This window comes from Misgurnus anguillicaudatus, chromosome 24 (assembly GCF_027580225.2).
Source record: "Misgurnus anguillicaudatus chromosome 24, ASM2758022v2, whole genome shotgun sequence".
In the NCBI taxonomy this organism is placed as follows: domain Eukaryota; kingdom Metazoa; phylum Chordata; class Actinopteri; order Cypriniformes; family Cobitidae; genus Misgurnus; species Misgurnus anguillicaudatus.
The window spans coordinates 18,810,234-18,832,414 of NC_073360.2; the positions used below are offsets into that span (position 1 = coordinate 18,810,234).

Consider the following 22,181-nt stretch of genomic DNA (forward strand, 5'->3'; position numbering starts at 1 on the left):
TATCGAAAACAGCACCTTTGGTCTGGAGTGATTAAAATTGGAGTGATGTAAAATTAGATCAGAAAAGTATGATACCTTAGCAGACTTGGCTGCTTGCTGATAAGCTGACATTAAAAAGCTGTAAGGAAATGTGTAAACTGTCCTTTTTCCACTTTTGCTCTGCCTTTCTACAGGCTTGTCTTAGCAGCCGAGTCTCGGCAGTGTACCACATTTCAGATTTAGGTTTGGGCTTAATGCTTTACAGTCACATTTGTCACATCAAGCCAGACAGAGTTTAAGAGACTATTAGGCTTAGACATTGAAACATTGACACAAAAACACCAAAACAAAACACTTTAATACTGTCATGTAGTAACACTTTATTTTTTGCTTAGAATAAAGAACAAACAAACTGAAAACATAAAATAACATTTTATTTTCAACTTGAAAATCATCCAAGGAGGCAATGAGCTGCATTATTCACATGGGAAGGAGTACTCGGTCTCTGACTGATCACCTGAAGAAAACAGAAAATGTATCACAGCAATCTACAGTATAAACAAAAATCATATATAAATACTTTTATAGTAATCTTTCAAATGAAATAAATGGTGCGTGTCAGTGAGCAATGCATCATGTGATTAGTTTGGCTATGATATTTTTTTTCTCAAAGGGGGGGGGGGGGGGTTCCCAGTTAAAACAAAAGAAACTGGTATATCTAATCTTACTTGTTTGGTAGTAATCATAGACTTTGATCACAGCTGGCTTGAGGTTCTTGACTGGAAGAATCTGTTTTAATTGTATCTCATAATTCATAGGGAGATTTTTTGGAACCTGCAGGAGGATCAACAGAAGAAGACAAACTCTCAGTCATTGACATTATAGCTAAAACATTTATGGATAAATTATATATGATGTTATTGTTTTTACATTCATAAATTATATAAATGATCAAGATATGAATGTGTCACTCTCTCACCCCCTTCAAATATACAAGGACATGATCATCTTTAGTATCCACCCGCTCCACAAGTGGTGCAAACATCTGTGAGGGAAATTTATTCAAGTTATTGTCAAGACTTACCTCTAAAGTTATTGTGTTTTTGTTTTTTACTATGAAAATACAGAGACATCAGACCTCAAAACATTTAACAAGTTTGTGATTTATCACTTTATACATTTAAACGCACCGATGATGTGTCAGCTGTGAATCCTGATAAGAGCTTGATATCCACAATGACCATGTTAGTAGTTTGCTGTGGACCATTATATCTGCAAAAATTAATAAACAACGTAAGGGGTTGGTTTCTTGAATATCTCATGTAATCACAAAATATTTATACTTTTCATATTGTTTGTTTTGCTTTTATAAAGAAGATCAGTTAAGCATTTATACTGTAGGCTAAACATGGGTTAACTCAAACTTATTTTGTGTTTAAAGCAGTGGTTCTCAAACTGGGAGCTGGGCCCCCCAGGGGGGGCACAAGATGGTGCCAGGGGGGCCCCAGTTTTATAAGATTTTATAAAATACATTAATTTATCATGAATTCTGTGTAATTAAACAAAAAATATAAGGCTACTAACCAACAGCACTACTTTGAATAATTTTATATGTTTTGTTTAATTAAAATGTTACACTTTTTTCACAAATTTGTCATAAATTTTCTTTGGAGGGGCACAAAGAAATGCACTGTACAGGGGGGCTGCACGCTGAAAAAGTTTGAGAACCACTGGTTTAAAGGACTTTGCTTTTCAGAAACATTTGTCAGACAAACTAACTAAAGCTATAATCATGTCTATTGTTACTCAGATGTGTTCATATTTGACTGTAAATTTCAAATTTTGTGGTTGTGTGGATGATTTTTTGCAATCAGCCTCAAGCGTAGCTTCAACGGTCAATGTTTTATCTTCAGTGGGAGTGGGAATGTTGTAAAACAGAGCCATCTGAGAGAAAGAAATAAAGAATCAATACAAACACAAACAAATTCATTAATCATCTCACATACAGTTTGTTAAACCACAGAGATATGCCAAGTGTTTTTATTAATGCTAAGATGTACCAGGAGTTTCTGACCTGCACAGACACACAGCTCGAGCCTTTCACTTCAATACTGTATTTGCCAGGAACATTGGTCAGTTTCTTCTCCTGATACAGTAACTTGTTGTCCTGATTCACATCAAAGTTGTGAGAGTCTCCTGCTGACTGAACCGTCACTGTACTGAAACCATCAGAGCTGAAGACTTTGGTGGCGTACAAAGACAAAGCCTGAAGAGCCACAACTGTGTCCTGATAACATCACAACATCATTACAACATGGAAATGCATTATGGGTAATAAAATAAACACAGATGTTAACTAAGATTACTTCATTTTTCATTAGTATGATTAACCTGTGTAGATGAGAATCCTCCATAGGCGTTCTGCTGCTTGACAAGCCAGCTGACGATCCTGTTAGCATAACCCAACTCAACTGTAGTGACTGAATCTGATGTGAGAACAGCTAGCAGAACATATGAGCTGATCTCCACTGACAGAGAACCAGAATCATCAACAGATCCTGACTGAGACCAGTGAAGCTGAGACCCTTTAGGACCAAAGTGAATAAACAACAGATAAAACAACAGATATTGTTGACATTCAAGAATACACAAATGTCTTTACCTTCTGAAATGGCAAGATTTTCCAGTTCCTTTAAAAGCTGCTGTCTGGTGTCCGTGTCATTCGCCAGACTGAAAGTGTAGGCAAGCAGCGCAGTGCTGTAAGTGTTTTTAAGATTCCCAATGATGGACCTCAAACAGGACAAACCTTGAGCGACCACAGGATCCTGAAACACAAACAGATAAACAGCAGATGTGAGTGTCATTCATCTAATAGTTTATACTATGATCTCTGTTGATGTACTTACTGTGACTGGAGTTTCCAGTTCAAGTAATGATGCAGTGATGTAAGCAGTCATGGTTATATTATCATTAACTCCACCCTGTAGAGACACAGAAGCAAATAAAGCGACATACTGTAGTAAATTTATCATGAAAATCTTCAATCACGTACCTTCATTCTGTTGTTGAACAAACTTCCTTGTTGAATAAAACAACCATCTGTACTGCGCCTGCTTATTAACCAATCCTTTGCACTTTTAATAACATCTGGATCAATGAATATGTACTTTTGTGCTTTGCCAAAAGACCTCAGGACAAAAGATGTCAACCTGGAGGTGTGGAAATTGGAGATTTTCAGTTTTTGATCAATAGTCTTAATCACTCTAATATATTTTAGAGAAAATTAAAATGAAATATTCACCATGTATTCTCTTCACCACTGCCAAATGTACTGTATCCACCACTTCTATGTTTGTAGTTCAGCTGTCTCTGATATCCTGTTTAGTTTGACAGTGATTGAACAGTGAAACAGTGATTTTCTCTTAAACAATATTTTGATGAAAGCATGAATTAAATCTTACCACTCTTCAGGAAGCCTGTGGCTCTCTCTCTGATGGCTGAAGTGAGTTGCTTTGTGTTTTCCAGATACTGTAAAATGTAAATATTGGGAGACAGAACAGCAATGTTTTGTTCTCCACAGCCGTACGGCATTCGTAATAATCCATGAAGATTCTGCAGTGCACGACCCAATATGTCTCCTACCACAGAAATTTAGTTTATTTTTATTTTATTTTAAATTTAATACACAAATGTAACTGCATATATCTGTTTGTGTATCTACAGTAAATGTTACCAATGACTGAAACTGAAGATCTTGCTGATCCCTCTATCACATCTTTAGGAAGCGTCAGATCCAGCTCTTCTGAAAGACTGTTACCTATGAAACAGAAAAATGAAAACGTGTCAATGATCAGCACATTATGATTGTACAAAATAAACATGAGTCTATCACAACAGTTTTTATATTTCAACTTTTATCACAAGCTTTAAACGTTAACAAACCCTTTGGACACAGTAACCAACTGTGAGTCTCTGTCTTTTCAGTCCCTTCAGCCTACAGCAGAAAATAATATAAGAGATTTATGATTAAAAATCATATCACAGTAATATAAGCAATATTAGGATGACATACTGTATAAGAAACATTTGTGTTATGTGTGAGATCTGTTGGCGGTGAGCTCACCTGTACAAGGAGACTTCGAGTAACTATGTCAAGGCGTCCTCTCTCTGGCACGCTCACAATCTCATTGTCACACACAGTCTGTGACTGCTCTGCCTCTGCACTCACTGTTATATTCAACACTCCTACAAAACAAACAACTCATGATCATCTCGACTGATGAAATACAAAAACATAAGACACTGATTCAGATTAAACAAACTGACCAAGAACAGAAGGAGTGAGAATCCATTTAAAGGTTTTTCTTCCATTAGCACACAGACAGGATGAATAGTGGTCATCATCAGAGGAGGCTTTAAGAGTGAAGTCTGAAGATGGAGCTGGAGTTACTTTAACCTGTACATGAAAGATGAAGGATTACTTCAGATTTGATATGACAGAAATATGAGAAGATGTTCACAGAAATCTCACCATGATACACTTGGACAGATAGTTAAAGACGGTAGCCTTCAGTTCAAAGATCTCTCCACGGATGATGGAGTAAGGCAGAGAAAGCTCCAGGAAGAAGGGCTGGAAAACTGTCAGTTGAGCAGGAGGAGCCAAACCCAAACCTTTGGAGGACAGACAGAAAGCATCCGTCTCCCAGGTGGTGATGGTGTCAGGAACCTTGACAGGAACCTGTGTTGATCCAGAGTCCCTGTGGTGGAATTACTACAATATTTGAACTCTGACATATAGGTAATTTTTGCAATATAACTTTCATATGCATAACGACAAAAACTTGACATTAACTTTATAATTATTTTTATAATAAATTACTAATAAATCACTATGCCGACAGACACAATAATTGCCACTGCAAGGCAGCTTCACTAACCCAACTTCAGAAAGTTGCCAAATCCATGTTTCGGGAAAGACACTCCGTACTGTTACTTGAGGACCATCAAAGCCACCCCTTGCACCATGTCCAGACGAAAGATAGTCATACATTACTGAAAGGAGAAGAGAGTATTTTTAAAAAGAAGTCTGCATCATAACCTAATATGATAAACTTTGATATAGCCTACAGTACATACAATCACCAAAGAACTGCATTTTTTCCCATAAATGTGCTTGCAATATGATATAAATGCCATCATATTCATGTAAATGTTTAAAACTGGTACATTCAATTTCTTTTTTTAAATCGGGCTTTTCTTGTTACATTTTTATTGAAGAACTTATTTATTAACATGTACATATATAACAATAAAAACAAATATTTACTCATTGGATTGTGTCTGTGAAAAGTCATGCCCTTGTATATTAGACACAAAGGTTCTCTCACAGCCAAATTTGTTGCCATTTTTAATCCCACTTTCTGTCAAACAGCAAAATCAAAGCAAATTAATAGTTACATTATGGATATCTTAAATAATCACTACCTAGTTTTATATATCATTTCATTTAATGTATGCCTGCATGTAAAAACTATTTAATATTACGCAGAAAAGAAAATCATCATCAACTTTGTTACCTTTAAGGATTCATAGGCGTGATCTATTCCCACAGCTCGACGGGGTCTAACATGCAAACATGGTTGCTCATCTTCAGCCTGGTGTGGATATTCTGACACTGAACGCACTGGCAAAAGGTTAAAAATCTGTAATAGGATGAATCATAATCACTCATTAGTCTTCCTTATAATCACTCATAACAGGTATTTTACATTTTAATAACTTTTAAAATAAAGAATATTTTACATCTAGTTATCTACAGTGAGTATGAATGAGATTGAGTGAGACCTTATCAACATCCAGACGTTTTCCTGGTTCCAAGATGTGAACACTTTTATCTACAGCACTGAGAGCACACAATGAACCAGGCTGAGCTGACAGCTGTATTGTGTTTGCTTCACCTGGAACTGCTGTAGCAGGAGAAAACTGAAGAGACACCTGAAACAACAACACTACATGAAGATCACACAGTTAAAAATAGGATTCATCATTTCACATATATTCAATAATCACAGCCCTGAACACAAATATTACTTTTATACTACAGTTCGACGGCACAAGATCGATTAACGACAACGGAGTGTTTTCAAAAGCCACTTTTGTGAGGAACTACTTTCTTCCTCCATGCACTTGAAACTCAGGATGACAGGTAACCTTTCGGCTGTTTGTTTTCAATGTCACAACCTACTTTTTCTATTGTCACAACTCAATAGATGTAATAGCCTTTCTCAATATTACTGTTTCTGGGTCACAACTTGTAGTTTTAATAGTAGTTCAGGCAATAATATATATGTATAACATTCAAATGTGCAATCAATTAGTAAAGATAACACCTATTTAAACATTTGCTTAGAAAAAAATCAGACGTGTGAGTTTCAGCGCGACCAGCGGATGTCAGTGTTCGCATAGGCTACGCCGTGTCTCAGACACTCCTATTTGACGCTGGCTCTGAGGTATCTGTTTCTGATGGTCAGTTTAAAATCTTGGGTTAATCAAACCAGCAGGCTTTGGTCTCATGAATTTATTATTTGTTTATTTTATTCATATTTAGTCTGTGCTATTTTTGTCGGATGTAAAAGTTACATTACATTACTATATATGAAACTGATTTTTTATTTAATCTTAAAGCGGTACTATAGCACTGTCTTTTTACTGGACTTTGTTCTTGTCAGTACCGGTACTATGAAACAGACTAATTGAGTTAACAAAAAAAAAAAACTCAGAGAGATGTCGTTTCTGCGTGATGTTTATAAATATCAGTGGTGTTGTCTCGTGTTTTAATATTCACATCACCAGAAAGTCAGCAAGCATCCTGAATCCCTGATGTATAGTGATCCAGTGGTTTACCAGTAGCCAAATGCCTGTACTAGCTGGGCTCCTTTCAAACAGCGTGCGCCCTTTCAAGGAAGTGGATGCTTGCAAACAGATGCTACAGGTAAAAGGAAAATGATTGTTTTCGTTGCTTTATTCGCCAAGTGTATTTTAATCGGCCACGCTGTAAGACACAATGACGGCAACTCCCTCCAAAGTTTAGACACCAAGACCTTTGAAGGGAATCAGGCTGATATGACGCTCTGTTGGACGCTTTCTCCAGTCACAGATAGAGCGACCGTACAGCTCAAGTGCCTTTCTGATCAGTGGTGGAATGATATTGTAATTTAGCCTAAAAAAATAAGGCTACTAACCAACAACACTACTTTTTTAATTTAATGTTTTGAATAATTGAAATGTTAGCTTTGAGAACTGTTTTTGTCATAAACTTTCTTGGGGGGGGAGGGGGCGGAGGCGAAGGAATTCACCGTACCTACACAAAGGGGCCGCATGCTGAAAAAGTTGGAGAACCACTGTTGTAAACGATACGAAATAGTGAAGCGGTTACTGTTACGATCAGTAGAATATATCACAGCTATCAGCCAATCAGATTCCAGAACCAAAAGAACTGTTAAATAAATATATATTCAAAGCAGTAAAAACATTACGGGAAATTCTAAGTTATATTTTGAAATAATATAATTCAGCATTGCTGCATTGTTTCACACCTTGTTATTGAAACACTTTTCAGTGTTGAAGTTTTCACTCGCAGCAACTACATTGTCACTGGGCAGCACACAGTATGCAAGTATCTGCACTACTGGAGTCAAATCTGCTTTAACAGACAGTTTGAATGACACTGTGCCACTTGCTGCTCCATTAGAAGTCTTCACTTCAACCTTCTCATATCCATGATGAACTATCACACCTCTGGACAAGACCTGAAACAAACACACAACACACTGTTAACAAACTGACCAGTGCAGACACTTAATACTGTCAAACAGATCTCTATGAAACTCTACACCAGTAATTCTTAAAGTGTGGCCCAAACCCCAAAGTGTGGTCCGCCAAAAGATGACCTAAACTATGCAAGTGTTTATACAATCGTCACTTATTTAAGTAGATTTTTAATGCACTTGTGAAACTGTGATATCAGTTCTTGCCATTTTGTTTTAATAACATAAAATGGATCGGTGGCTAAACCAAAGAGGAGTCAAAAGAAAAGATCAACCATCAACTGAAAGCAGCTAAAATCCACAGATCTATTAGTTTTGTAATGTACTAGTTTTTGTTTCATGTGTAAAATCCCTGTAATTTCAGTGATTTTGGACATTTTTTAGCATTTTATTGTTACTATTGTTACAACCACAAACTTCATATACCCACCACCTCAGTTTTAAATTAATGGCTCTTTGAAATGACATTAAGTGAGACCTAGGCTACCTTACAGTATGTTTAATTGCAGTTTTTTTCCACATGTGCAGTTTGTTGTTCATATTAAGTTGCAACTCATTTCACATTTTCTTTTTCTAATGAAATAAAATTCATATAAACATTCTGAACATAGCATTGCATTTGTGTTAAAAAAATAGTTTTTGACTTAAAACAGTTACATATTAAACTTAAATTAAGCTTATCCTGCCTATTTTGTTGTTTTTTGGGGAGGCGTGTTAGAGTCGGGTTCTGTTAGGTGGTCCTCAGAAAAAAATTGGAAGATAAAGTGATCCTTGGGCTGAAAAAATTTGAGAAACACTGCTCTACACTGATAATGAACATGTAGTATTGATACTCACCACATAGACGATGTCAGTGTTGAAGTTATCAATGGCTTCTCCAATGAAATGATATTTAATGGTTACTGTAAACTCAGCATCACACTTAAAGGGTTCCTTAAGATTGTCTATAGTCAGTTCACTAAATGATGGAGTATATGGGGTGGCGGGCTGGAAAATTGAAACTCCTTTTTGATCTGTAGGGAAGTGAGGCTTGCCATAGGCACTTAAATAAAATCCTGGATATACGCTTGCCTGGACAACAATAAACGAAAAATTACAACCATGCAAATCCATGTCAATAATTTAATACTTTAAACAACAGAAAACTGGATTAGCACAAACTATCATACCATCAGGTTAAAATCACTTTCAGGCAGACTAGATGTATTAAGTGAAAATGCTGCCAGTCCATTGTCATCTGTAGTGAGATTAAAGAGCAGATTTGGGGACCAGTGCTCCTCCTTAAAGAGATAAACGTCCTTGTTTGGAATTGGTGTTCCTTTGAAATCTGTAACCTTGATCTGGTGAAAAAAATAAGCAGGAGTAAAGATCTGTGCATTTATTGGTAAGTGTAAAAAAAGACAAACTTACTTTTCCTATTATGACTGATCCGTGTTTATATGTCGTTGGTAGGTCTGTAATTGCCAATTGTCCAATTTCATAAGTGAGGGATACAGTTTCTGATTTTGATATGGTGGTCTCTGTTAAATACAGATGGTTACTGTGTATCTTACATTTCAATGACTTTTAAATCGCAATTTATTTCAACAATACAAATGAAGATGATCAGTACATTGTAAAAGCGTGGATAAATCGTCTCGGTTACATATGTAACCCTCGTTCCCTGAAGGAAGGGAACGGAGACGTCACGTCATGACCGACAAATTGGGAACCGCTTCGCGGATGACCTATCAGCTTCGAGAAACCTTTAAAACGGCAATGAACTTGCCATGCAGATAATTGCATCTGCCGGCGCCGCCCCGCCGCACAGGTATTCAATGAGCGGCAGGTGCAGTTATCAAATCAGCTATTTTTTGCTGAGAAAGCTGGACAGAAGGAAAGGGTCCGGCCGGTATCAGCACGGGTATTCCCTTCCTTCAGGGAACGAGGGTACCATATGTAGCTACCCAGGCAGCCACCACTCAACCCGTTAGTTCACTTAACACTAGACTACCATACGAACATCTTGATTCATTTAAACCTACTACACTAGATGAGCTCTCTAGACTAGTTACATCATCCAAATCATCATCCTGTATATTAGACCCCGTTCCCACAAAACTGCTTAAAGAGGTATTCCCTGTAGTGTCAACCCCGGTTCTAAATATCTTTAACTCATCGCTAGAAATAGGATACGTTCCAACAGCTTTCAAACTAGCAGTTATTAAACCGCTGATTAAAAAACTGCAGCTTGATCAGGGAGAGCTTAATAACTTTAGACCAATCTCAAATCTCCCTTTTCTTTCGAAAATATTAGAAAAGGTAGTGGCAAGCCAGTTACGCACATTCTTGACAAATAATAGTACATATGAAAAGTTCCAATCAGGATTCAGGCCCCACCATAGCACAGAGACAGCGTTGCTTAGAGTTACAAACGACCTCCTATTAACATCCGATCGTGGTGAAATCTCAATTCTTATATTATTAGACCTTAGTGCAGCCTTTGACACAATAGATCATACAATCTTACTCAATAGACTAGAAAACTATGTTGGTATCAGTGGTCAGGCGCTAGCCTGGTTTAGGTCGTATCTAACCAATCGCTATCACTTTGTTTATGTAAACGAGGAAGAGTCATATCACTCCCTGGTTAAATACGGTGTACCGCAGGGATCGGTTTTAGGTCCTATCCTGTTCTCGTTATACATGTTACCTCTAGGAGACATTATCAGGAAACATAACATAAGTTTTCACTGCTATGCGGATGATACCCAGCTTTACATCTCCTCACATCCCAGCGAAACACACACGTTTTCTAAGCTAACAGACTGCCTTAGCGATGTTAGTGACTGGATGGCACATAACTTTCTTAAGCTGAACTCCAATAAGACAGAGATACTTATTATTGAACCGAATCGCTACAAACATAATATGTCAGATTACAAGTTGCACATAGATGGCTGCACTGTGGTGCCATCTTCCACGGTTAGGAACTTAGGTGTGATGTTCGACAGCAACTTATCCTTCGATAGTCATATCGCCAACGTCTGCCGCACAGCATTCTTCCATCTTAGAAATATCTCGAAAATACGCCATATACTGTCTACATCTGACGCAGAGAAGCTTATCCATGCTTTTATGACCTCTAGAATAGACTATTGTAACTCGCTACTCGGGGGATGCCATGCAAATCAAGTAAACAAGCTTCAGCTAGTTCAAAACGCTTCCGCAAGGGTACTTACTCGATCTAAAAAGTATGACCACATAAGCCCAATTCTGGCATCTTTACACTGGCTACCAGTTAAATATCGCATACAATTTAAAATATCACTAATCACCTACAAAGCTTTAAATGGCCTAGCACCCTCATATCTTAGAGAATTACTATCAGAATACAATCCATCACGCACACTACGGTCGCAAAATTCTGGTCTCTTGATTATCCCCAGACTATCAAAAGTGTCTAAAAGTGGAAGGTAATTTTCCTACTTAGCCCCTAAGCTCTGGAATGATTTACCAACCGATGTCCGAGAATCAGACACAGTCGATAATTTTAAATCTAGACTTAAAACTTTTCTCTTCAACAAAGCATTCGCATAATTTGTCTAGTAAAAGTACTTAACTCGAAATAGTTATCTGTACGGAACAAAGCACTCGCGGTCATAACACAGATCAACCAAATAAATAAATAAAAATCTTATTTTAACCTATAGTCGGATTGCGATTTTGGAACTTTCGTGTTCTTGTGAATAGTATGCCATACAAACCCGTTTGCCACTGAACCTGCATTAACGACGACAGTGGGGCTTTTGGCCTTAGTCAAACGGGTTGGCACGTATGGTTGGGTTGTGATTTTGGCGCTTTCTTTCTATTTCGAATAGTATGCCATACAGACCCGTTTGCCACTGAACCTGCATTAACGACGACAGTGGGGCTTCCGGCCTTAGTCAAACGGGTTGGCACGTATGGTCGGGTTGCGATTTTGGCGCTTTCTTGTGTCTTGTGAATAGTATGCCATACAGACCCGTTTGCCACTGAACCTGCATTAACGACGACAGTGGGGCCTCCAGCCTTAGTCAAACGGGTTGACACGTATGGTCAGGTTGCGATGTTGGCGTTTTTTCGTGATCTTGTAAATAGTATGCAATATAGACCCGTTTGCCACTGAACCTGCATTAACGACGACAGTGGGGTTACAGGCCTTAGTCAAACGGGTCGACAGGTTTCATTTTCTCTTAAAAATCGGAAGGTGACCCTTAGTTACCATATATACCGTCGCAGTGGGCCCCCAATTTGCAAAATCCTCAACTGTGGATAATATAATTATGCCGCAATAGTTAGTCTGTCTGAAACTAAGCTGATTCAACCACATCACTGTGTGACACTTGCATTACATGTGAACTGCCCCTACGCTAATATGATTTTGTTTTTCTCTCCCTGTCTCGTCCCTGGGTCCCATTGACCCTGAGGACAATGGGACAAACAGACCCAGTTCCGGTGGATGTGGAAGTCGGCACACCTCTGATCTACTGGTCGTTCTTCAATGTGATGCCCAGCTGATGCCTGACCAACGACCACCGGCAGGACCCGCTTAATATCCGCTTAATCTCTGCTTAATCTCTGCTTAATCTCCGCTTAAGCTCCTTATCCGTTAATATGTGTGTATATACATGTATATCTCCCAAGGGTTTTTCCCTCCTAGGACTTTTATTTTTATTTCCTCGGCTAAACAACCCGGGGTTTTTGTTTTTTTTCTCCTAGGGGTTTTTTTACCCCGGGGAGGTAGCCTGCTTGGGCTTAATTTAGCTTCTTCTTCTCGACGTTACATTAGTAATATGCTCGCTCATAATGTCGCGTCATAGCCGCAGCAAATTTGACTGCTTATGCTATTGTGTATTATGTTATGCTATCTGTCGTTTTTCTGTGCTTTTAATGCTTATATTAATGTAAAGCTGCTTTGAAACAATTGAGTATGAATTGAGTATGGTTGAAGCAGAGGCCGGTCACTACTTGTTCCTTAACCCACGATAGTGACTAGGCGAACTGGGAAGCGAACTCGTCAGGCGGGACTAAGATCGCTGCGGAAAAAAACCCTCTAGGGGTCTACCACTAAGGTGATGGTTGAAAGAACTCGAGGTCTAACAAATACTTTCTCTTAGCAACACTAAAGAGGCGCGGAACGACTCCGCTAAGGGAAACGTGGTAAATCAGAAACTTTCCACGGAAAATACTCCCAAAGAAACCACTAGGGGGCGCAATGTGGGCGCTAGCCTCACCCAGGTTCTTAAGGATACATCTAGTGAGAGGCTGGCAGCTGATGCTCCGCAACATCGGCCACCAAGCGGTGGAGGAGACAAAAAACAGTTTTTTATAACGTTTTTGCCTTAACGGCCTTCCACAATGGTGCGGTTGTGCGGCAAAAAGAAAGGCTCCAAGCCGACACAGGAGCCGTTCCTAGATGTTCTCACTGATCTGACGAGAGAACTCGAGAGGAAACCGGCTGAACTGAGAAATTTGACACTCACCGTCCGCAGAGGCTCAAAAGGGGGGTCCTGCAGGGCTTTCAGCACCATGGACAGATCACAAGGAGGAATAGGGGGAGGGCGCGAAGGATTCAGCCTTCGTGCAACTCTTAAAAACCTAATGACTAGATCGTGCTGACCCACAGATCTACCGTCTATGGGTGCGTGATGCGTGGATATCGCCGCGATATCTACTTTAATAGTAGATGGTGACGCCTCTTCTCCAAGCGGTGCTGGAGATATGAAAGCACAATACTGATTGAGCAGTCCCGCGGGTCCTCTCGTTGAGAGGTACACTATACAACAAACAGGTTCCATTTCAGCGTAAACGCCTGTCTCATAGACGGCGCTCGCACTGCAGTGATGGTGTTAGATACCGCCTGGGGTAAATCACCTAAAACCTGGCACAAAGAGACCTCAGATTCTTCTGACTCCAAAAGAGGAGATAACAGGCGAGATGCAACATGTGACGAGAGCGCACACCGCCTTGGCGATTGATATACGCAACAGTCGCAATGTTGTCTGTGCGAACTAATACATCTTTGCACCTCAACTCGCTGCTGAAGCGGACGAGCGCAAGATATACAGCCCACAGTTCTCGGCAATTTATGTGCCAATGCAGCTGAGGTGATGTCCACACTCCTGAAGCTGCAAGCTAGCCGTACGTGGCTCCCCACCCCGTGTTGGAGGCATCTGTGCATACTATTGCATGTCTGGAAACCTGTCTCAGTGGCACTCCCGCCCTGAGAAATGCTGGGTCTGACCACAGGGTGAAAGTGAGACGGCATTTCGGTGTGATCATAACACAGTGAAAGCCGGTGAGCCACTCTCTCCTCGGGACTCGGTCGTGAAGCCAATGCTGAAGCGGTCTCATATGAAGCGGTGCCATATGCCCCAGGAGTTTCTGAAATTGTTTCAGAGGGACCGCAGTCTTTTCCCCGAAAACGTATTCAAGCAAGCCAGAATCGACTGAGCGCGCGCCTCTGTGAGACGTGCTGTGAGATTGACCGAATCCAATTCCATGCCGAGGAAAGAGATCCTCTGTGTATGGCACAGTTTGCTCTTTTCTCGGTTGACCTGAAGACCGAGACGGGCGAGGTGTTTGAGCACCCGATCTATGTGAGTACAAAGCATTTGACACGACTGTGCTATGAGCCAATCGTCGAGATATGCCAAAATGCAAACACCGCTCTCTCAGAGGGGCTTTAAAGCCCCCTCTGCGACTTTCGTGAAGACGCGGGGAGAGAGAGCCCGAACGGTAAGACTTTGTACCGATACACTCGTCCCTCGATGCAAAGCGGAGAAACGGCCTGTGTCAGGGAAGTATCGAGACATGAAAGTACGCATCCTTCAGGTCGATGGCTGCAAACCAATCCTGTGGGCGAATGCATTGAAATATGCTCTTCTGCGTAAGCATTTTGAATGGCATCTTGTGAAGTGCTCGATTCAAAACACGCAGATCCAGGATCGGTCGCAACCCGCCGCTTTTCTTGGGTACGATAAAGTAAGGGCTGTAAAACCCTTACCTCATCTCGGCTGGAGGAACCGGCTTGATCGCGTCCTTTGCCAATAGGACGGCAATCTCCGCACGCAGTATGTGGCGCATTGGCGAGTTTCACTAAAGTGAAACGAATGCTCGTAAATTTGGGAGGTCGGCGGGCGAATTGTATCGCATAGCCGAGACGGATCGTGCGTAAAAGCCAGCGCGACAGACTGGGAAGTTGTTGCCAAGCTTCCAGATACCGGGCGAGGGGAATTAACGGCACAATCGAAGTACCCGCGGCGAGCGGAACAGTGGTGCTTGATGACGCGCTCTCTTGGGCTGCGTTGGTATGTATATTGTGAGAATGAGAACTCACCTGACTCCGCTGATGGATGGCTGCGCGGGGAAGACTCTGATGAAGATGTCCCGGTGCGCTCGACACATCCGCTGGCGAAAGAGGAGAGGGAGGACGTAGGGTTATGAGCCCATCTGTTACACCCGACTGCCTCTGAAGACCTGGAGGAGGAAGAGGAATTCACTCTTTTTGTGGTTTTGTGGGTGCCAGCGGAACAGAAATTAAACGAAACAATGGATTCCCCACCCGGTCCTCCTCCGGGGGGGAAGGGTGCGTTCACCATCTCCTGAAGAGCGATCCCCTCCACCTCCAGGTTGCCCGTCTCAGGGCCGCTTAGATCTTCGCCTTCCACCAGGCTTAGCGGGCTGAGTGGGCTGCTGACGGCCGGTTCCTCGCTTCCTAGGAGGGCCCCAATGAGGAACGAAGGCGGCCGCTGCTGCAGGACGCCCTCGGCGAGCGGCAGACTGAGGTGCTGACGTCGACGGGGCAGGTGTTGGCTTATTCCGACACGGCATGATGTTGGCAAGGGCCTCAGTCTGCTTCTGGGTGGCAGAGACCTGTTGTGCAAAGTCTTCTACTGCCTCGCCGAACAGGCCGGCCTGGGACACCGGAGCATTCAAGAGCCGGGTTTTGTTGGCATCTCGCATGTCCACCAGGCACAGCCAGTGGTGGCGCTCCTGGACCACCAAGGTGGACATAGCACGACCGACGGCCTGTGCGGTGAGCTTGGTCGCACGTAGCACCAGATCTGTAGCCGCACGCAGGTTTTCAAAGACCGCCGAATCGTTACCTCCCTCGTGCAGGTCCTTCAGAGCCTTAGCCTGATGCCATGGCATGTAAGGCTGAGGCCGCCTCCCCACAAGCCCAGTACGCAGACTCCGTCAGAGCTGACGAATGTCTGCAGGCCTGCGAGGGAAGAGTAGGACGGTCCTTCCAGTAGGAAACAATGTTGTTACGACAGACACTGAATCCTCGGGAGGCCCGATAGAGGTAGAAAGCGACGCAGAACACGCACTCTCTGTCTCCATCGGGACCTCAGATGGTTGCAGATCCGGTAGCTGAGAGCCGCTGGACGAACCACCTGACCGATTCAGCACCGTGAGGCGGAGGTCGTCTCTCCGTAGCTTCACAGCCACCTTCTTAGGGGCAATCAGCAACGGAGGGCGGCGTTCCCGGAGAAACGCCACACGACCCCGCAGATCCGCAAGAGTCAGGCTCTCGCAAGCGGAGCATGTCCCTCCCGCGAAAGCCACCTCAGCGTGCTGGAGACCCAGACACGAGAAACAGCGATCGTGTCCATCACGAGGACCCATGTATTTGCCGCATCCAGGAATCGAACACGGACGAAAAGACATCTTTAAAAAGACGATTAACGCCCGTGAGCAATGAATGGCTGTCTTTAAAAAGACGCGAGTTCAACTGCAGCTCTTTTAGGGGAAATCACTCTTTTAGCTGTGTAGTTGATGAAGCACACAGGGAGGAGAACGCACACACTCAACTAAAAAAGAGAGTGAAAAGGCGATCACATAGATCAAAGGTGGAAACACTCGCAAGCCTCGCTGTGTTGCCTTCGCCCAACCAACTGACACGCAGAGATCTATTCCAAGGGTAAAGGGCAGCTTCTCGTGAGCAGTCAGTCTGCCAGCTTTCGAAGCTAAAAAGCTGATTTGATAACTGCACCTGCCGCTCATTAAATACCTGTGCGGCGTGGCGGCGCCGGCAGATGCAATTATCTGCATGCCAAGTTCATTGGCGTTTTAAAGGTTTCTCGAAGCAGATAGGTCCCCCGCGAAGCGGTTCCCAATTCATCGGTCACGACGTGACATCGTAGTGACCGACTCTACATTCACAGCTCACCTGTTCCTTCTTCAGTCACTTTCACCTCAACATTAAGATAATTGTAAAGTTGATTGTTTATTGTAATGTTGCTGAAGGCCGATGCATTAAAAAAATGAACGGCACAGCCCGTCTCCTTTATCTAATGGTAATGAAAGACACAAACAGAATAAAGTGACTACTAAATACAAATCACATGCCTCTTCTTGTACTGCATACTCACAAACCTCAGCGGTTTCAGTAAAACAGATTATATTTTCATTGGAGTAATGTGAAGCACGACACAGTTTTATCCACGATTTTCCAGGGACAGGCTGTCCGTAAGTGTATCTGTGAAAAAGTGCAAGTTAATTATAGATTAAAGAATACAATTTCAGAAATATTTTGTGAAATATAAATATTATGTGAAACTCACTTTCCACAAACTTCAATAGTCATTTTCTCATCAGCCACACTCACACTATCTGGTGCTTTTATAGTAACTTCAAACTTCGGCAAAACTGAGAGGGCAAAAATTAAATGAAGTCTGATTATTATGACTATTTATGAACAATTGCACATTGTTTGTGGCTATAACTTACCATATTTTTTCACCTGAAAATAAGATGTTATCCTTCTTTCACAAATGTGAGCAATCAGTGTGTACCTGCCCTGACGCGCTTCAGGGTTTAAATCATAAGATCGCTGCAATATCCATCGTGTTGAGGAAATATTGGTCCATTGACCGATCCTGTTATTTTGACTGTCCTGTTTAATACCATAGATAAAATGCTGAGGTTATTGACAGTTACATAATCTTTACTATTAATGAAGAAATCTCTAACAGTTTTATTACAAAACTTGCAAATACAAAATATGGAGTTTTGGTGAATTATTCTGTTCTCTAAAAATAGGGCAGTAGGTAAACACTATGATGTAGCCTATCAAAACTATATGCCAACACCTCTTTTAAGTCTTTTCACAGGGTTAAGTTGTGTATGTTGTGAATGACTGTACAGGAGATTTTGTATTCTTACCTCAAGCACCACTGTACTGTACTGTAAACAAAAGAGCAAATGATAATTAAATCGCTTGTAAATGTCTAAATTATTCAAAACTATAGCACAAAATCTTTATTTTGAAATAAGTAAAATTATATAAACAAGCTACTTCACAAGTAAAATTAAAAAGTAAAAGAACAAAATGCCAAACCTGTTGTTCAAGGGGTACAAAATTTGTATCCGTGGTAACAACTCTGAAATGTACTGAAAAAAAAGGTATAAATGAAGTAAAAACATGTTTTATTGTGTTAAATGTTGTCTTTCTCATATGGACAGTTACTGGTTATGACCAAAACCTGTTAAATCTTTGCAAAGATTTCAAATGATTTATTTATGGATGTTTGGCCATTAATAAAGGCACACCGCAGAACTTTTTGGCCACTAGGGGGCGCTAGACATGTATTTTTCATGCCTAGCACCCCTAGAGGCCACAAGCGCCGCAGCACTGTCGCAAAGGAAAAGAAATGGCCAACCTTAAACCAAAACTAAAAACTAAACCTTTAAAACGCTAAACGATCAACATTTTGAGGCATCAGGGAGAAACGCAGTCATGTTATAACTTTCTGATGAGGAACTCGTCGTGGCAGAAGCCATTTCTCAATCTCAAGGTTGCAGCCTCCGGATGTCGTATTTCTAAGCTGCATACGTCATCAAGACTGTCTTATTTCAGAATATTAACAATTATAAAGTTGACTATTATACTTAGTTAATCATAAATTGTTGCAGTATGCTTATGACTTGCGAATGTAATGCTCAGTTTACCTTAATAAACCAGGCTTGATGACGTATGCAGCCTGCATATTTGACCTCCGGAGGCTGCAGCCTTCCAATTCAGAAACGACCAGAAGTATTTCCTTGCCTTTTTCGAAACACATATTGTTGCATCGTCTCTCTCTCTCTCCCTCGCCACCATGATTTTCCGCAATGGCGCTCGTATCTCCTCTCTTTTGTGTGAAAATTGTCGCTCCAAATCCAAGTAAACCAATGTGTTTAGGTCTGCCGCTTTGTAATACGTCACGTGAGTGACAGCGGACCGCAGCAAATGAGGAAGAGAAAGAAACGCTCGTATCTGATTGGTGAATGAATAGGAATTGGTGAATGAATAGGGTTTGGTTTTACACAGTGTGAGTTTGAGCAAGTTTGACTGCTATAGCATCCTTGATTGTAATGTAAATACAGACAGTAAAAGAAAGGTAAAAACGTGAACACGTGATTGCAGCATCTGAATACAAGGAACTATAGGCAAGATAATCGCCGTCATTTATAAAGAGATCGCATTTATGTATGAATCAAGATCGTGAGTTTATATAAAAAAATTGCCTTAAAGGGGAATCAAACCCAGGTCGCCTGTGTCATAGATCCGTGACACTAACACAGTGCCACAGAGTCATATAATAGAAGTTGCTCTCTACACTCCTTAAGTAGCCTTCAGCAAAATTCACGTTAAAAAAATATTGTGTGGAGGAAGTGACGTATGCCGTAAAGCAGTCGAATTTTGTAGTTTTTTTTTGTGCTCTGGTTACTACCAGAAACCCTAAGTTTTAAAGTACGAGTAAAAGCGATACAGACTCCGTCAGGCTATGGTAGACATGTCATTCAACCTATTTAAAGTCGATGTACTATCACAAGGGTCTTGAAAATGTATTATGAAGGTTGAAAAATTACATGGTGTCGCTTTAAGAGGTAGCCTGCTTGGGCTTAATTTAGCATCTTCTCCTAGACGTTACATTAGTAATACGCTCGTTCATAATGTCGAGTCATAGCCTCAGCAAATTTGACAGCTTATGCTATTGTGTATTATTTTGTGATATCTGTCATTTTTCTGTGGTTTTACTGCTTCTATTAATGTAAATCTGCTTTGAAACAAATGAGTATTGTGAAAAGAGCTATATAAATAAAATTGAATTGAATTGAATTTAAGACTAAATACAAGTTTCTTGATTTTCTCTAAAATGGCATTAATTTCACAGAATAGGCTACATAAATGTTTGAATGTGACTGCAAGCTTCCCCAAAACATAGAACAGACCCTGTATCATTATCTCCAGTCATACTTATCTCTACACAATCTCAGACTCACCACCATCACAGGTTTTTACATTTGGCATTTTTGATCATCTAATGGCCAATCCATAATAACTCATACATTGTGACTTCTGCATTTAAACCATCCCAGTAAGTATAAACACACACACACAGAGCAGTGGGCAGCTAGCAATACAGCACCAGGAGAGAAACTGGGCATTTGGCCTGCTAGTCTTGGGAAATAAACCGGGAACCTTCAGGCCCGACTCTCTAACCACCACTGCCCTGCTTTTATCATTTGTAATTTAGGATACAGTGTGAAGCTCAATACTGTATGTTAGTTAATTCTTTAACAACTGCAAATGGCCAAAAAGTTTTGTCAAATATGATACGTCCCAATATTCACTAGTGGAAATGGCCAAGATTCAATATGAGGACCCTAGTTGGGGACGTTCGATTTTTTAAACTCCCACTCTATTTATTTGAAATTTGAACTGCCAATATTGAACTGCTGTACAAATACAACAAACAACTGCTCTGCTGTGTCAATCTACTAGTTTTAACCTTTGAAACATCTCACCAGTTTGTCCTGGATTATAGATGGGTTTATCTGTCTGGATAAAGGTCAAAGGATTGTAATGTCTAAACATAACTTTTCTCTCTTCAGTCATCTTGAAAGACTCCCCTTTAATTTCAGCCTTTATTTTCTGCACTGATTCTCCTTCCACTAATGGAGCCTGATGAGAAATAATCACAAACACATAATTTACAATAATGTAATAAGATGATAATGCAGCAAACATACATTATGATCTTGTTTATTATCATGCACATCGTTTTGATGTCAAACCTTGAAGTTGAAGCAGCGATGAAACTCTTCATCTGTTTTCTCCTGCAGTAATAATGTGATCTGGTCATCATTCACTAGATGAACGGTCATTACAAGACTTTCATTGGGCTTCAGGAGACTTGCACACAGTTTAGCTTCAGATCCTGACTGGATCAATGCAGGAAATGTCACCATGAAAGAGCTGTCGGGAGATGATAAATTGAATATCATATTCTGTCATGTGCATATGAGTGTCTAGATATAATTATAGAGAAAAGATTTAATAAATTATAGAGATTTTAGATATACTGAAATTTTAATGCAAACCATCACAGTTAGTTTGTCTGCAGTAGTGTCATATATTTATTTATTGTCATGTATTAAAAAATGTGACAGGCAGCAATAAAACAGAACAACTATGGAATAAAAACAAACACAGTGATCATTAAAAGTGACTTACGGCTCTGTTTGTCCATTTATAGAAATTAAGAGAAAAGAGAGCAGCAGGAGTCCTTTCCAAAAACAACCAGCAGTAAGAGCCATCATGACAGAATGATGATCAATCATCCAGCTTGTTTAGTCAATTTGGACTGTGCCTTTTATAGGTACTCTTATGCTATAGGAGGTCCTTCAAAAACATCTGTATTGACCATCTGATTAATCATTCAACTATGCAGTCTATTCAGTTTGCTGCTAAATTACCTTGTTAATGCCATTGAAAATGTGTGAATTTAACCAAAAATTCGTAATATTATACACGTGTAAACAGTAACTATAATAAAATAAAGAATATACAGCAATATACAGCTATACAGTACATAAGACTCAAATATACCCAACGCTACCATTATTTAAAACATGTGAAAATTATTTAATTATGATTTAGTCCAGAGGTGAGCAAACACTTTTTTATACACACTGTTTATAATAATATTAAACAGGATTTTGAGACACCCCTCACTGCAACGAGATTTTTTATAAAAGAGACTTAGTACTTGTATGTTAACAATCCTTTGCATTTTTATTTAAAAGGTCAACTTAAGGAGATTTGACTGTTTTTTTTAATTTTTTGAATATTTGACTGGATTTTGCAAGATGCCCTTGCTCATTAAAGAAGATGGAGATGTGGCTTTCCTCAGACTGTCTCTGACATGCCAGCTTTTCACTAGGTTGTTAGTAAAGCATCTTTCAGAGAAAAGGCCCCTGTTGTCTGGCTCGACAATAAGTTATTTAATTTAAACATTTTCCCATAGCTCAATTGGTAGAGCATTACATTACTAGCAAATATAATCAGGGAACACACATATA

The 22,181-nt window shown here is 40.5% G+C and overlaps 1 protein-coding gene across 1 annotated transcript; it reads right to left on the reverse strand.

Annotated features, from left to right (window-relative positions):
• Positions 1–334: 334 nt before the first annotated feature.
• Positions 335–21,489, reverse strand: LOC129437957 (alpha-2-macroglobulin). Its single transcript, XM_073862545.1, has 34 exons — positions 21,334–21,489; positions 20,895–21,075; positions 20,625–20,781; positions 18,172–18,224; positions 17,997–18,017; positions 17,562–17,727; positions 17,396–17,480; positions 17,208–17,310; positions 17,002–17,122; positions 9,216–9,325; positions 8,975–9,145; positions 8,643–8,876; positions 7,575–7,787; positions 5,824–5,973; positions 5,556–5,681; positions 5,306–5,399; positions 4,917–5,031; positions 4,511–4,736; positions 4,306–4,435; positions 4,103–4,224; positions 3,922–3,973; positions 3,713–3,796; positions 3,441–3,617; positions 3,281–3,356; positions 3,032–3,188; positions 2,886–2,960; positions 2,642–2,804; positions 2,371–2,564; positions 2,054–2,266; positions 1,798–1,923; positions 1,170–1,247; positions 959–1,024; positions 708–813; positions 335–496 (listed from the first exon to the last, which is right to left on the reverse strand). Exons 1-34 carry the CDS (start codon positions 21,438–21,440, stop codon positions 456–458), a joined length of 4,293 nt encoding a protein of 1,430 aa, XP_073718646.1. The 5' UTR covers positions 21,441–21,489; the 3' UTR covers positions 335–455.
• Positions 21,490–22,181: the final 692 nt, after the last annotated feature.

Bases quoted from the DNA above. Each gene is read 5' to 3' on its own strand.
- LOC129437957 (XM_073862545.1), bottom strand. From the start codon at position 21,440: ATGATTGATCATCATTCTGTCATGATGGCTCTTACTGCTGGTTGTTTT. The intron at 2,805-2,885 runs GTAAGTACATCA...TTTGTGTTTCAG, and splicing joins AACTGGAAACTCCAGTCACA to GATCCTGTGGTCGCTCAAGG. The intron at 1,924-2,053 runs GTCAGAAACTCC...TCTTTCTCTCAG, and splicing joins CGAGCTGTGTGTCTGTGCAG to ATGGCTCTGTTTTACAACAT.